Source organism: Mastigoproctus giganteus, chromosome 9 (genome assembly GCF_048544385.1).
Source record: "Mastigoproctus giganteus isolate SK-2022 chromosome 9, ASM4854438v1, whole genome shotgun sequence".
NCBI lineage: Eukaryota > Metazoa > Arthropoda > Arachnida > Uropygi > Thelyphonidae > Mastigoproctus > Mastigoproctus giganteus.
Window position 1 is genome coordinate 146,587,443 of NC_143583.1, and position 17,196 is coordinate 146,604,638.

General features: G+C 35.3%; 1 protein-coding gene across 1 annotated transcript in view; it reads left to right on the plus strand.

Moving 5' to 3' along the window:
- LOC150080805 (bleomycin hydrolase) overlaps nucleotides 1-17,196 on the plus strand; it is a 163,088-nt gene that overhangs the window by 62,859 nt on the left and 83,033 nt on the right. The window contains exons 4-5 of the mRNA XM_090381004.1: nucleotides 5,046-5,276; nucleotides 14,785-14,877. Of these exons, the coding sequence (XP_090237130.1) occupies nucleotides 5,046-5,276; nucleotides 14,785-14,877 (324 nt within the window). The remainder of the gene's footprint in view (nucleotides 1-5,045; nucleotides 5,277-14,784; nucleotides 14,878-17,196) is intronic.

Consider the following 17,196-nt stretch of genomic DNA (forward strand, 5'->3'; position numbering starts at 1 on the left):
CAAGGAATAGAAGTATTACTATGATAAAAATGGAGCATCTTTTAACTGTATGGATTGTGGATTGCAATCAAAAACGCATTCCCGTTAGCAGAGCAGCCATTCAGACAAAAGCTTTAAATTTGTTTAAGAGAGTGAAAGAAAAAAATAATGAAGTAGAAGAAACGTTTTGCAAGTGCAGGTTGGATTGATCAATTAAAAATACAGTTTAGCTGCATAATGTTAAAATTACCGATGAGGTGGCCAGTGCAGTTGAGAATGCAGCATCTAAATATCCTGATGTTTTAAAAAAAAATAATTGAAGATGGTGGATACACTGATCAACAAATATTTAACATGGATGAAACCGGTTTATTCTGGAAAAGGATGTCTTCCAGAACTTACATTTCTAAGAAAGAAAAAACTCAACCTGGATTTAAAGTGTCTAAAGATTGCCTAACACTTTTATTGGGAGGCAATGCTCAAGTCAATTTTAAATTGAAACCGATGCTTGTTTATCGGTCTCCAAATCCTTGCACTCTAAAAGGCTACAACTATAGATCACTTCCAGTTATTTGGCAATCAAATAAGAAAGCATGGGTGGTTTTCAAGCTATTTTTGCCCAGCTGTTGAAAAATATTGCAAGGAAAGCAACATCGCATTTAAAGTTCTACTAATTTTGGATAATGCCCCAGGTCATCCAACTACACTTGGTTCATTATGTGAAAATATAAAAATCATTTTTTTGCCACCAAACACGTCTTTGTTTCAGCCCATGGATCAAGGGACCATCACAACATTTAAGGCCTACTACATAAGAAAAACATTTGAACAGGCGATTTCTAAAACTACAGGAGATGATTCAATTTCCTTAACAGAATTCTGGAAAAATTATAACATCGGACATGCAATAGAAAATATTCAGCATGCTTGGCAACAAATAACTGCAAACAATGTGTGGAAGCGCATTTTGCCTCATTGCAAATAGCAGTGGTTTTGAAGAAACTGTTATAGAAGAAATAACAAATATTGGAAGAGAACTTGGATTTGATGAACTAGAAAATGACAGTGTTTGGGAACTGCTCAGTTCACACTCGGAAGAATTGACTGATGATGATCTCCTACTTTCAGATCAACAAAGAGCATTGGAAGAAGCTGACAATGACGCTGAAGAACAAGATAATGTGAAAGTGAAGGAGTTCACTCTCAAGGAATTCGATGATATCTTTCGAGCTGTGAAAGTCGTGAAGCAAAAAATTATGGATGCTGACCCTAACCTTGATCATAGCATGCAAATTTGCCGAGATGTGGATAAAGCACTCTGCATCCACCAGCATATATATGAAGATTTAAAGAAGGAGAAAACAGTTCAGTCTACGCTGCTAAAATATTTTGAAAGACAGTAAAGATGTTTTTGTCAGTGTAAGCTTACCTTTAGGAATGATATTTAGAATTTTTTTGTTTTTATTTTGCTTTCTATAATTACAGTACTATATGACTTTGTTAATAAATTTAAATTATAAGTATATTCTTTTTATCTTTTACTGTAATATTTTGTTAATAAACATATAAAAACGTATGTTTAAAATTTTTCATTACCTATTTCCATCGAGCTGGAACCAATTACCATATTTTACACATAATTATAACTTTGAATAGTGCGAATTTGAATAATGCGACTACTTCATGGGATTCATTAGTCGCACTAATCGCGACCTAGCTGTATTACATAAAAAACAAACTATTCTAGAAAAGGTACACAAAAAATTACAGATTACACGAAAAAAAATTATTGCACAAATATTCAAGAAAAATTTATTCAAAAAATTGCCATATACAATTTACTTCTTTATTAATATTTGTTGTCAATCTTCTGCTTTGAGTGATGATTACAGATGAATGATTTGATGTAACGAACCGGATCAAATTGAAGCAATGGTTTTCCATTTAGATGTATGGTCATCATAATCTGCAACATGTTTAATTGTCAACATTATAAATTCATTCATTCACTCAGTACTATTCATTACACTGATAGCTTGCTCAGCTTCAGCATTGCTAATCACAATGGTTTCAAAGATATTTTCAGGCTTTCTTAATTGAAAATGGAATTGCACTCGATTTTAAAGATAAACTGTCTTTGACAAAATCTCTAAAATCATTAATTTTTATTTCATATTTTATTAGAAAACTTAATTCATTATTTGGTTTTCACTGTCTTGCCATTGAGATGAAGGTTCTTTCATATTCCACGATTTCGGGTAACATGTTTAAAATTTCTTTCAATTCCTCATCGTCAATGGTATCATTATTTAATTTAAAATCACTCTGTTGTGTTAATAACTTATTCTTTAAGGATAAAACAATGCATTTAATAATTTGTCACGAGGTAATCACTGTCTTGCCATTGAGATGAAGGTTCTTTCATATTCCACGATTTCGGGTAACATATGTTTAAAATTTCTTTCAATTCCTCATCGTCAATGGTATCATTATTTAATTTAAAATCACTCTGTTGTGTTAATAACTTATTCTTTAAGGATAAAACAATGCATTTAATAATTTGTCACGAGGTAATTTTTTAAATGTGTTCTTTTGAATTTGATTCCTTCAAATTCTTCCTACTTGAACATGCTCTCAATTTTACTTCATAATTTCCTTCAGAATTTTTCAAATTAGCAATAGCATTGATAGTTCAAATAATTAATTTATCTGCTTTTACCATAGTGATTCTGTAAATCACTGTGTAAAGCTTCTGAATGGTAAGAGAGCTCCTGCAGGATGTCAGTCATTAGTGCTAAATGGTTAAGAAATTTCAGATTTAAAAGTTGATTTAATAATCCAGAAAATTTAACTTCTGATTCAAAATGTTTGCACAAAGCAGGATAATTCCTCCAACCCTCAATTGCCATCCTCCAGCTACAAACTGCTCATCATGGCCCCAACGCACGATCAATATTTATAGTTTTCACATCAAGTTCTTTAGCAATCATCCTTAATTCGCACTGGTTTTTTGGAGATTGGATAATGCATACAGTTTTTTAAAAATTATTGCCTGTATGCCATTATATTTTAGAACATTTTCTACCGAATGAAAGGCTTGACAAAGTTTCAAAATCTGTCAACATTTCATCTCCGTAAAGTTCATATAATATCTTAGTTGCCTCATTCCCCCCCCCCCCCCCCCCCATGTTGCTATTGTCGCTAGTTCTTTGACTATTATGCAAAATGTCAGAATCACACGTATCTACTGTAACCATGTAAACATAGACAGGAGAAATTTACTGGAAGGTGTGGATCACTCACTTCTCCGAAAAACAGGCATGTTTTTCGGAGTAAAGGGGAACTACAACACAGGTTGACCAGAGCTATTATCCGTGTCGGGAATCTTCTTAATCCTCTGACTGGATATGGAAAGCATATTGACTAGCATGACTTCTCAGTATGTGACTACATAGGTTTTACGGACATCACTAACATTGTGGAACAGTAATCCCTTTCACCCTTAATTTGCACTTTCTAATTACCTAAAGACAAGAGGTGAGAACAATGCATACAAAGTTGTCTCATAATCTGTAATTATATGGAAATTTTCTTCATTCAACAGAAACTATTTTAAATGTAATTACCAAGGGGAGTTCAAAAAAATTCGCTATAAAAAAGTTGGTTAAACACATGTCCGACTGAAATTAAATAAAAAATGAAGCAATTTTAAAATACATAACTGATCGAATGCTGGGGATGGTGCCCCGCTCGTCCCACCATAGTTTCAGTTCTGGATACTTAATAATTGCATTCAGGATTTCATTTGTAAAATACATGATCATCTCAACAGTGGGATCGCAGATTTTCAAAAAAAATCACAATGGACTCTTGTGAGCCCACTATAGCTCACGGGCTGAGAAATATCAGTTGAAGTTTAACATTGAAAAATGCAAGGAACTGCACATGGGTAGCAGTAACCCCAGAGTAACTTATCAACTGTGGGGTACTACACTCAGAGTAGTGGGGAATGAATAAGACTTAGGGTAATTGTGCAGTCAGAACTGAAATTCTCTGAGCAGTGCAGACATGCTGCCAGGACAGCTCATGGGGCTTTGTCTGTGTTATACAGAAAATTTGCTAGCAATGATAAGGAGGTGATTATCCCTTTCTATTAGGCTCCATATTGGATACAGTATACTGGTCTGGAGCCCTCATTTTAGGAAAGATGTAGAACTGCTGGAATGGGTGCAGAGAAGGGCAACCAGATTGGTGAAGGAACAAAAGGATGCTCTTACGTAGAAAGGCTTGAGTTCTGCAAATTGCAGTGTTTCGAGACTAGGCACCTATGGGGAGAGGGGAGAGTTGATTGAGTAAACTGTTAATGGGATTCTTTCACTTGCTGAGATTATATACATGAGGGGTATTCAAAGGATGATTGCAAGATGTGTGGAAGTTTATCTTCAGCCAGCAGGTGGTTGATTGCTGGAACAGGCTTCCATCAGTTGTTGTGGAAGTGGATGGGTTGAATAAATTCAAAGGAGAACTAGACAAATTCTTGGCGGGTACAGATGGGTGAACTTTTTTTTTTTTTTTTTGGCTGATGCTATATAAGCTTGCTTTCTTGCATCATTTGCCATTAGTCCTACTACTATTATTGAACTGGTGAAATTAGAGTTGCCTATTGTTTAGTATTGTATGAACCTAATTCAGATTATGTTCATACAAAAACAACATTGTTTTACAAGCAAATTGCATAATGCAACAAATACCAGTTATTTCTGTTCAAAACAAAAACGATACTTCAAAACATGGTGTATGTTATTATCTACAGGCAAATCAGTCTTTAGTTTGCTGTTCATACCATATAGCAGGTCAGGTAGGTGATTAATAGTTTGTCTTTCAGTTGTACCCTTATATAAAAAAATTAGATAAATTTTATTTTATCTAATTTAAATTCAAAAAATTTTGTTATACAACATTTCTTAAATCCAATTTTAGATTATGTTAATGCTTGAGATATTTAGATCATTTAATCAATTTAGATTTTAATCATTAATCATTAATAGATTTAATCATTATTTTAGATTGAAAGATGTAATTACTTTTTGCACAATGTGATTGAAACTGCTCAAAGAGGAGAACCAGTAGATGGTCGACTGGTCGCTTTCCTTCTTCATGATCCAGTATGTGATGGTGGTCAGTGGGACATGCTAGTAAATCTGATTACTAGGCATGGATTAATGCCAAAAAAGTGTTTTCCTGAATCATACAGCTGTGAAGTGTCTAGCCGAATGAATGCGATCTTAAAGAGCAAGGTGAGGAAACTAAAAACAAAACTGTACTACATTTATTCTGTGTACTTAACAGTGAATGTTCATCTTTATATATAATGTTTTTGGTGATTAAAATAGTTAATGCGAATTGTTTTATATTAGTTTCATGAATCCAGATTTTTGATCCATTTATACACCTGGAAGTATGGTGTCCATATGTATAAATGCTATGTTGGTTTGAATGTTTTGAAAAAAGTTTTGAAATCTTATGACTGTGGCTATGAACCCATGTCTACTGTGGACATTCTCTAATTTAGAGTTGATCTGTTGGGCTAGTCTATAGTCCTTAAATATGGAAAATATCTGTAACTGTATACCGTCATCTAATAATAATGCCTCATTTTTTGAATGGGAAAGAAGTCTGGATAACTGCATGCTCTAGTAGCCAAATACTGTACTAAGCCAAAACTATTTAGCTTAGTACAGCATTTGTGCTGTTGAGGGTAACTAAAGGTAACTAAGGTAACTTATATTCAGAGTAATTAAAGGTAAGAACTGGTTCAAGTATACTTACACTAATGCCAGAGCAAACAAATAAATTTGATGAATTTGAAATACTGATTAAGTCATTGTGGGGAGAGACTTGAAACAGAACTTATATAAAGAAACTTGAAGATAATACTTGACACTTAAAAATATATATATAGATATGTAGTGTTACAACTGCGTTGGGATACAAGTTTAGGGTTATAATTTTGTACTGAAACTGAATCGGAATCATGACTCAGACCAGAGCAGCAAAGCAAAAGGCTCAAGCTAAATCGAGTGCTGTGGCTTAGGGGGAGAACTGAGGGGGGGGGCAGTTGCCCTCTGAATCATAGCCTTTTAAAATGCACTGCTTGCTTGATGTTTGTGGAGTAATCAGGTACGGGACATGATATTGCCAAGGGGGGGATGTCTTTGTGTGCGCGCACGATGTAAGGAGTGTGAGGAAATAAGGTGACACTCAGCGTTGTTATGGGCATATATGAGAACTTGAAGGACAGGGTGGATGCCCCTTGAAGGATCTAAATTGCGGGGCCCATCAAGCTCTCAGCTGCCCACATCAGCGTCAGAGCTTGCACTTGATCATCACATGACACAGCGGCAACCCCCAAGGCAGAATCCACTGGTCACAAGAACTAGTAGTTGTTGGTGACTCTATTGTCAGGGAAACGGGGACATGCTATGTAAAAAGGATAGGTGGAACAGGACCAGGGTATGTCTGCAGGGGCAAAGGGTGATGACGTTGTAGAGCAGATATCATCTTTTAAGGGCACAAAGGGTAATATTCTTGTACACGTTGGCACTAATGACATTAAAAGTAGGAGACTGGCAGAATTACTTAATAAGTACAGGTCACTGTTGAAAAAAAGTCGTGAATTAGCGTTGAATTTGAAAGTGTCTGCAATCCTGCTCAGACACGATAGGAGGGAGTATATGATGAGAGCCTTGCTGATCAATTCGGCCCTGGAAAGATTGTGCAAGACTCAAGAGGCAGAATTTTTTTCAGCCTGGTCTGTACTCGTTAACAGGAGAGACTGCTTCTACATGGATGGGATACACTTAAATAGAAAGGGTGCAAGAATATTTGCTGATGCTATCGAGACAGTGTTAGGTGGGTCAGAAAACTGCTAGATTGGTGGGATACAAGGACTAATAGATTAACAGTAGCCACTGCCAGTGGCTACTGTTAATGAAATAAAATGAAATAAATGAAATGTTAATGAAATAAAGGTGAAAGTGATTCTTGCACTGCTTCTATTGGAATGAGCAGCAGCCTGGAAAACAAGATGCAGGATATTTCAGAGACTGCTTGGCGTCATTGCGGTACAAGTAAACACATGGGTTCTATTAGGGTAGCTAAGAATAGGAACAGGTGCATGTATACTTGCGTGTACATCAATGCTAGGAGTTTGGTAAACAAATTTGATGAATTTGAGGTATTGCTCAAACCATCAAAGGCGGATATTGTTGGGATATCAGAGACGTGGTGTCACACAGATATAAGGAATGCAGAACTGGAATTTGGGGAGTACAATGTGTACAGAAAGGATAGACAGGATAGGAAGGGAGGAGGGGTTATGCTGTTAGTTAAGAAACACATAAAATCGAAGGAAGTGAACCAGTCGACATCGCTGGACAGTGCAGTGTCGAGTCAGTTTGGTGTGACATAAGCATTGGGAGATCAAAATTGAGAGTAGGAGTGTGCTATAGGCCTAATGACTCTGATGAGTATAATAAGAAACTGTACAGGGAAATAGAGTGGGCCAGTAAATCAGAGAGTCTTATAATGGGGATTTTAATTTCTCAGATATTGACTGGAATTTGTGGGTTGGTCACTCACACACTAGCAACGCTTTTGGGGATTTATTGGATGATTGTTTTCTACATCAGCATATTCGGGAGGCAACTAGAGGGAGTAATACTCTTGATTTGATTATCAGCAGTGATTCTTCATGCATTAAGAATCTACAGATAAAGGAACCACTAGGTGGCAGTGATCACAGTGTGCTGAAGTGGAATTTACTCAAAGAGGTAACTACCATCAGTGGTAAAGGGAAGGGTTATTGCTTTCGTAAAGGTGACTACAATGGTCTGACAAACACCAGCCAAGGAATAAAAAAAATTTTTACTATAAAAATAATGTGATTCACTATCGGAAATATTACAATAAATTACGATAAAACGTTAAAAATATAGTTAAAAATATACCGAAGCAACTGTTGAAGAACTGCTGACTCCTTCTTCAACCGAACTGTTGAAGAAGGAGACAGCAACCTCCGAAAGCTTCAGGTTTTATCGCTTTTAATCCAGTTTATTTTAGATAATTTTATTGCTTCGGTATATTTTATAACTATATTTTTAACGTTTTATCGTAATTTATTTTAATATTTCCGATATTGTATCACATTATTTTTATAGTAAAAAAAATTTTTTTTTATTCCTTGGCTGGTGTTTGTCTTTAATTATTGCAGTATGGAATTTTCCAGCCCCATAGGCCTGTTTGAAGATACAATGGTCTGAGACAGTATTTAAATTCTATACAGTGGGACCAACTGATGATATTACCAACAGCAATTTCAAAATGGGAAGCATTAAAAGAACTTATCTTGGAAGCTACTAGTCTTTACATACAGACTAAGAAATATTGTTCAAAGTTTAGGCCTAAATGGATGTCAGATGAACTAATGAGACATATGGCAGAGAAGAAAAATACATGCGATACATAAAAATTAACATGTGACACAGAAGCCTATGATAGATATAAGTTGATCTGTAACCAAGTTACAAAGGAGGTTAGGCAGGCGAAGGCAGATTACGAGAAATCTTTGGCAAAGGATGCAAAGAAAAACAGCAAAGAGTTCTTTACTTATGTAAACTCTAGAAGGAGGGGGATGAATCAGATTGGTCCACTTGATATCGATGGTTCAACTGTTGATGATCCTGCTCAGGTAGCTAACAAACTAAATGAATATTTTGCATCGACATTCACACATGAGGAGTTATTTAGCGAGGGGGAATGCCAGAGGTGTATTCGACTCTGGCAATAAGCTAGATAATCTTGTAATAACTGAGAGGAAAGTGGAGGAGAAATTGTTGAAGATAAACACAAGAAATGCACCTGGGGTGGATGGGATCTATCCAGTTATATTAAAGGAGGCAGCAAAGGAAGTAAGCAAACTCTTAGCCATAATTATGAGAGCTTCATTGGACTCAGGGGACTGAGTCCAAGGATGTCCCCATCTCCAGTGTATGGGGACATCCCCATAGACTGGAGATGTGCAAATGTGACCCTAATTCACAAAGGGGGATCAAAGGCTGACACAAGTAATTATAGACCTGTGAGTTTAACTTCTGTTCCAGGAAAATTAATGGAGGCACTGGTTAAAGAAGCACTGCAGGATCATCTAGATAAGACTTCAGTTATAGCTCGTACAAAGCATGGTTTTGTTAAGGGAAAGTCTTGCCTGACCAATTTGATTGGATACTATGATGCAGTCACAAAAGAACTGGATGCAGGGAATAAAATCATCATTCTTCTCTTTCTTGGTGATTTCCTTCTATTTCTGACCCCCCCTTCTCTCTCTCTCTAAGGGGTAACTCAGAATTTTTTTTTTTTTTTTGGCTGGTGCAGCAAAAGCCTCAGGCTTCCTTGCACCATATGGCTAATTATAATAATAATAATAATAATAATAACTTTGATATTATATACTTGGATCTTAGAAAGACTTTTGATACTGTTGCACATGGAAGACTGCTGCACAAATTGGAGCAGTGTGGCATTGGAGGCAAATTGCTGCTATGGATAAAGGGATGGTTGAGTGGGAGAAGACAGATAGTGGTAATCAATGGACACTGCTCATCATGGACTAATTTTATTAGTGGAGTCCCTCAGTGTTCAGTGTTGAGTCCATTATTGTTTTCTGTATTTATAAATAATATTGATGATGGTATATCAAGCTTAATGTCCAAGTTTGCAGACGATACAAAGGTTGGCAGGGTTGTTAAGGACACTACTGACACTATGCTGCTGCAACAGGATCTGGAAAGGTTGAGCAGATGGGCTGAGAGCTGGCAAATGAAGTTTAACATTGACAAATGTAAAGTACTACATATGGGAAACAGCAACCCCAGAGCAACGTATCAACTCTGTGGTACTACACTGACAGTGGTAGAGAATGAAAAGGACCTGGGGGTAATTGTGCAGGCAGATATGAAGTTCTTGGAGCAGTGCAGATGGGCTGCAAGAGTAGCTCATGGTGTCTTGTCAATGATATACAGGAATTTTTCTAGCAGGGATAAGGAGGTGATTATTCCCTTGTATAAGGCAATGGTCAGGCCACACCTTGAGTATTGTATACAGGTCTGGAGGCATCATTTCAAGAAGGATGTAGAGCTGCTGGAACGAGTACAGAGAAGGGCAACAAGATTAGTGAATGGAACAAAGGGTTGCTCTTACGAAGAAAGGCTTAAGTTTTGCAAATTACAGTGTCTGGAGACTAGGCACTGGCAAGGTGATCTGATAGAGGTGTATAAAGCCTTGAATGGTTTGAGCATGCCGATGGGATTCTTGCTCAGAATAATCACCTGAGAGAGCATAAATTCAAATTGAGGAAAGACAGATGTAGGATAGATGTGCGGAAATTTGCCTTTAGCCAGCGGGTAGTTGGTTGGTGGAACAGACTTCCATCCCTTGTTGTGGAAGTCGATAGCCTAAATAAATTTAAGGCTCAGCTGGACAGGTATTTCGAACGAACGGAGGGGGGGAAGTGGAAGTTTTTTTTTTTTTTTTTTTTTTTGGCTGATGCTGCATAAGCTTGCTTTCTTGCATCATATGCCTCTACTAATGCTAATGCTAGATGATTCTGCAATGCTTTTGATCCTCCTTTGTGGATTGGGGTCACATCTCTAGTCCATGGGTACCTCCCCTGAATCCAGGGAAGCTCTCATAATTATGGCTAAGGGTTTGCTTACTTCCTTTGCTGCTTCCTTTAATATAATTGGATAGATTCTATCCACCCCAGGTGCTTTTCTTATGTTTATCTTCAACAATTTCTCCTCCACTTTACTCTCAGTTATTACAAGATTATCTAGCTTACTGCCAGAGTTGAATACACCTCTGGCATTCCCCTCGCTGAATAACTCCTCATGTGTGAATGTCAATGCAAAATATTCATTTAGTTTGTTAGCTACCTGAGCAGGATCATCAACAGTTGAACCATCAATATCAAGAGGACCAATCTGATTCATCCCTTCCTTCTAGAATTTACCTTGCACATACACATTCTTCCAGTCATACACACATAAGACACGTATATTCACATGTATGATAGGGGCAAGCTCTTACTCTTACACACACACGCACGCATGCACTCCACAGGGCCCCAGAAAGGATCAGCTTGGTTAGGTTATGTTGTTCAACTTTACTGCCGGTTTTATACTATTTCAGTGGTGCATGGGGGGGGGGAGGATTGGTACAACATTCTTAGGTTTTGTCTGTATGTTTGGAATATAGTTTGAACATAATTGGTAAGGGCTACATAGTAGTAATGCTCTGTAATAAAGAAATGTTCATCTTTTATTGGTAACGGACTGATTTTTGATATTAGTGAGGGGTTGTCATAGATTGAGCACTCATATAGTAGGTGCTGCCAATCTTTAAAAGCACAGTGCAGTGTGGATCATCAGTTAGGCTATGCTGGTGGAGCTTGGCCTTAAAAGACCCATGTCTTGTCATAATGAAGGTCATTAACCTCCAACAGGTCTGGGAATTTTGCTAATTTTGGTACTATCTAAAGCTGCCTTTAGCTCATTCTGGGAAAAGGGAGGGTTTATTTCTGCAGTGTGGTAACTGATTATTGTTACAGATTTCTTGTTGTTTAGTGGTGAGAGTAAGATCTTCTACAGGGAATAATTCATTAAGAATATTATGCATGGTGTCCTCTCAGGTATGGGGGTAGGTACCATTCATGGCAGTGGTGGTGTTGACCACTTCAGCTGGTGGGAGCTGACAAGTGACAAGCTCCCGCCAGCTGAAGTGGTCAACACCACCATTGACGTGTGTTTGAATACATTAAGCCTGAAATATCAATGCATTTCACTTTATTTCAAACATTTACCTATCTGATACAGTAAATCCTAGTATTCAACAGTCTAGTTTACGCTGATCAGAACATTTTCGGAAGTCTTCTTTCATATTAGTAAAAGCTTGCTTGATAATCATATTTGTGAATTCTCTTCCTTTATGACTGAAGTATATTAGGTGCTCCAAATATAATGAATATTTTATCTAGATGATTGCGGGAATAGGAGATATATCCCCCTGTGCCCTTTATAAAAAATTCAAAAAGTAAATGAAGCAGAAAATTATAATTGCTTGCTTTTATTCACTATCTGATTATCACTTTTTCAGTTTTTAAACAAGGGCATAGGGAGGATATATTCCCTGTCCCCAGAAGGTTGTTGGTAACAATGCAAAAGGGAAGCAATAATAATTTCCTGGTTTATTCAATTTTTCTGATTTTTAAATAAGGTCATAAGAGGGGTATATATCTGCTATCCTGCAAGGACAGTTGCAGGGATAGCAGATATATCTCCTGAGATAGAATATGTTACCCAGGAAAACTCTCAGGAATAGCAGATATTTACATTGCTAATATTCTTCAATATAATCTCCTTTTGCAACCACACACTTGTTTCTTCATGCCTGCCACTGATCAAAACAGTTTTGGAAGTCTTCCTTTTGAATGTTTTAAGTAGTTTATTGTGTTTGATTGGATTTCTTGAATTGGCTTGCATTATTTTGGATAAATGAAATGTCACATGGTGCCAGATTGGGTGAATAAAGGGTGTGGCACAGAGGGAGTGTGTTGTTTAGTGAAAAATTGTTGGACAGTGAGTGAAGTGACATGCATGTTGCCATGAAAGCCAATATTTTTTTCATTTTTCAGATCATTTATGGCAGATTTCATATCTCAGCTGTTTTGAAACTTTGTGGTAGTAGGCTGCATCAACAGTGATGCCTCAGTATGAATTCTGATAACACCATCCCTTTGTCAAAAAACACAAACAGAATGACCTTATATGCGATGTTGATTGCTGTGCCTTTTTTGGCTTTAGTGACAATGTTACTTTCTGTTGGGAGCACCCAAGATTTATCACTTTTATTATTATTATTTTTTTTTTTTGTTAAAATGTATATTTATATATATTTATTTATTAAAAAATATAACAGGTGATGAAATGAGGACTTTGACTTTGAGTGAGAATACATGGAACAAACTTGGCATCTACTTGCCCCATGCCAAAATCCTCATTCAAAGTGACCTGAACTGAACTAAATGAAAGAGATGTATCCTCAGCAATTTCTTGAATGGTTGATCATCAATGTGATTGAGTGATGCAGTTGCCCTCATTGATGTTTTAATCATTTTGGAATGTTGACCTGCTTTTTTTTTTTTTTTTGCTTTCAAACAAAAAATTTCTCTCATGAAAGCTTTGAGCCATTTAAACTTTTTTTTTCTATTGGCATCATCTCTAAATTAGATGCCCTGCTATATTTATTATTCTTATTTATTTGGTGCTTATAGTGGAGAAATCAACTGAGAGGTGCTGATTTGCATAACTATTGAAATACTATAATTCTGGTATTTGCTCTTGCTGATTTTGTGGCCTTCTAGGAATGGAATCAAGTGGCAGTCTTCAATTTTATTTTGTTATTTTATTCATTTTCTTTTTATCTTTTTTTGGTCAGTGTTATAGTGGCATGTTTTTTGATGTGGTGTTTCAGATGTTTTGAGCATAGAAGTTACTACTATTACTAGTCACTTTGATCAGCCATGCATTGAATAAAATGGATAGTTGCCTTTCTAAAATTAAGTTTATTTCTTTAATTTGGCTTACCTAATGCCATTGATCCCTTTTTTTGACCCACATATAATACTCTTATTATTTTCCCCCTTATCCTTTGTTTGTTTATTTAACTTTAATATCCTTTTGACTGTCATTATACTTGCTTTTTTAGTTATATTATACAGCACAAATTATGTACATTGAGTATTATGGTAAAGTGTGAAAGAAGATGCACTAATAATACTAGTGGCTCCAGTTTTGCTACTTTTTACTTGTTTGATTCTTGTCGACCACTAGAAGAATTTCTAAAGTGCCCTCTTCAGTCAGGCTGTTAGCTGATCTCAGGCAGAGGGAGTAACATTTTGTCCCATGAGTTATTCTAGGTTTTTCAGTCCATACAACATGCAAACTGGCTGACAAACACAGAGCAATACAGACAATACACAATGGCAGAATATGTTCTAAGTTGCTGATGAGTCTAAACCCCCAATAACAATTCTATTGATGGCATAGTGCAAGGTGAAGAGATTATGAAATCATATTGAGTGTTTCACTGCATAGCAGATCATCTTTATACAGTTGTGTTCCTCTGACACTTAGAATCCTTGAGGTTCTTTAATAATCTTGGTACAGGTCAAAAAATAACAAGTCTTAAAAGTTTAAAAAGATAACTGAAACTCATATTTTTGAATAGTTTTTAATTAAATTTTCTCAGTCCTCCTGATGTACTCTGAGTATTCTTAATTGATCTTTTTATGATGATAATATTATCATTTGAAACTTTTTTAAAGATTCTTTTAAAATAACCTTTTGTAGCTTTATAAAGCAGGTAGGGCTAAATGTTGGGGAAAAAAATGTTCAAAATTAAAAAGTTAATTTTTGCATGAAATTAAAACATTTTTAAGTTATAAATATTTTTTTTTTTATCTGACAATCAAGATCTTATTTGTAGGTTTTTCTGAAAATAAGATCTTGATTGTCACATAATAAAAATTATTTATAACATAAAGTTAATTTTTAGAAAAAAAAAATCAACTTTGGTAATGTAACAACTAATGTTATTGAAAATGAAGATGCACTACTGGTGATTAATTTCTAGAATGTACTTGCCTGTGCACATAAGTGCATGTTATGAATTTGTTTTCACTTATTTTAGCTACGGGAGTATACAAGAGATTTAAGATCTGCATTTGACAAAGGCACTTCTGGAGAGGATATCGAAAAGAAGATAACTTTGATGATGGAACAGGTATTTTTTATTTTTTTTTTTTTGACTTCATTGATATTTATTTTTTGTACTTTGTAAAATGTGTTCTGAGTCTTTTGAAAAGGATGCAGCCATTATCACAGAATTTATTTTCTCAAGTTATACATCTGTAGTACATTATATTAAAGATAGACAAGAACCTTAAATATTTAAACCAACTAATTACATTTCATCAAAAAAAGGGAAAAAAAGGAACAAGGTTGGAAATCTAAACTGTAGCCCAGTTTAGATTTCCATCACAAGCATTTTGAGAGCAGGTAATATTGAATTACTACCCTTATCACTTCAGCTATAAGATGATCTTGGTTTCTTTGTTGCCTCATCTTAGCCTTATGATTTGCTATATGCTTATTATTTATGAAGGATTGTATTTACTGCAATGATCAGTATATCGTTAAAAGGGTTGAGAAGAGAAATCCTATCTTTGTGTGGAGAGCATTGATGAACAGACATTAGTGCTGCAGTTGTGGAATGCTTCACTGCTTTTTTAAGGAAGTCATTAGATACAAAACTGAAAATGTTTTCAGTATACTAGTGTTAATTAGAACCTCCAATTTTGCTTTTTTTTTTTTTGGTAGCATGCATTACCTACTTTTTGCTGTAGAAAAAAACAAAACATGTAAATACTTTCTCTGTTTGCTCAAGACTGTACTATACAGCTATATAAATATGTTCATTGCATAGGTTGATGTCTAAGCAGGCCGGCTGACTTTTTGAAAGTATTAGTATTGTTTGTCTACCTCTACTAGATAAGGTCTAGTAGAAAAATTGGCTTTCAGGTAGGATGTAGTTGTGATTGTACCATCCAATTGTAATGTAGTAAACATCATGCTTAACTTTTTTTGCAATAAAACCTGTAAAATTTTGGCTTTGTCATTAAATTCAAAATTTTAAAAACATTCTCCAAATCTATATATTATATTTCATTGTTCATCTTTGGTTAATGATGAATTTGCTGTCAGATGTGCTGGGCAGTGCAGAAATATATGAAACAATTTAAACAATGTTATAATGGTAAACTGTATTTTTTTTTTTTTTTTTTTTGTAACTGTGGTGCAAAGCTAAATTTGATTATCAAATGTAGCAGAAAACGGAATTTTGTATGTGGCCATGACATGGCGAGAAAATAGTGGGGTATTACTAAAAATTGTGCAAAGAAGGCTGAAACCAACTTAATATCCAGCTGGAAAAATTTCTGGAAGTAGTATTGCTGCAAGCAACATGTGATATGTGTTACAGAGCAAACAGAAAAAGCTAGGCTGTCATTTGTTTTCACACTAATTAGTTAATGAATTCTGTGAGGCACTGGTCAAATGCAAACATCATAAGAATATCTGGAATAAGGTAAATACACGTACAGGCAGTATAGACTTAATAGAAGGGGCAAGGTGTTGTAATTTTAATTGCTGAGCTTATAGATTCATGGTAAGCCTGTTCAGTAGATACTAGTGCCTTTTTTATGTTTATCGTGCTCCAACACATCCCATATTGTTTACAGTATAATACAACACTTCTTCCAGGAATTTTTTAGCTGGATAGTAGATAGTTTCAGGGAGGACATTGTGCACTACTGAGTGGGAGCCATTTTTGAAAGCTGGTAGGTGACTTTTTTTATTATGTTAAAAATTATTAGCTTTTATTATCTTTTTGTTTCAGATTTGTATTGCAGTTATTTGTGTTTATCTTTAAAGTAGGAGAAATTGCTTCTTATTTAGCCATGGAAATTGGTCAAAAACAGGAATTGAAGTAGGAAGTAGTTCTACTGTTGTTCATTGTATTGATATAAGAATAATATAAATGCGATTTAATATTCTTTTATGTAATTCCATAGGAGTTTAATTAATATTAATAGTAATAGTGTTTTTATTAATACAAAATGTTTTTAAATTTATAACAATATCATATTGTTGTAATGTAACTGTCTAATATAATACATAATATAATTTTTATAGAGTAGAATGCATTACTTTTGAATAATTGGGAATAGTGTAAATGAAATGCTTCTTTGTAACATAAATCAATGCAAAGAAGTAGCAACAAAGTAGTGGGAATGCTTGAAGTTCTCATGAATCAGGATTTAATATTGTGTTCTACTTAGAGGTAAGTTACTGCTATTAATAAAGGCATGATTGAGTGTTCGAAGGTGGTTTTTAATGGACTAATGTCATTAGTGAAATCTTTCTTGTGTTCACTGCCCTTACTGTTTTCATGACTTATTAATAATATTGATGAAGGCATATCAAGTTTAATGTCTAAGGTTTGCAGATGATACAAAGATTTGGCAGGGGTTAATAGCAGGAA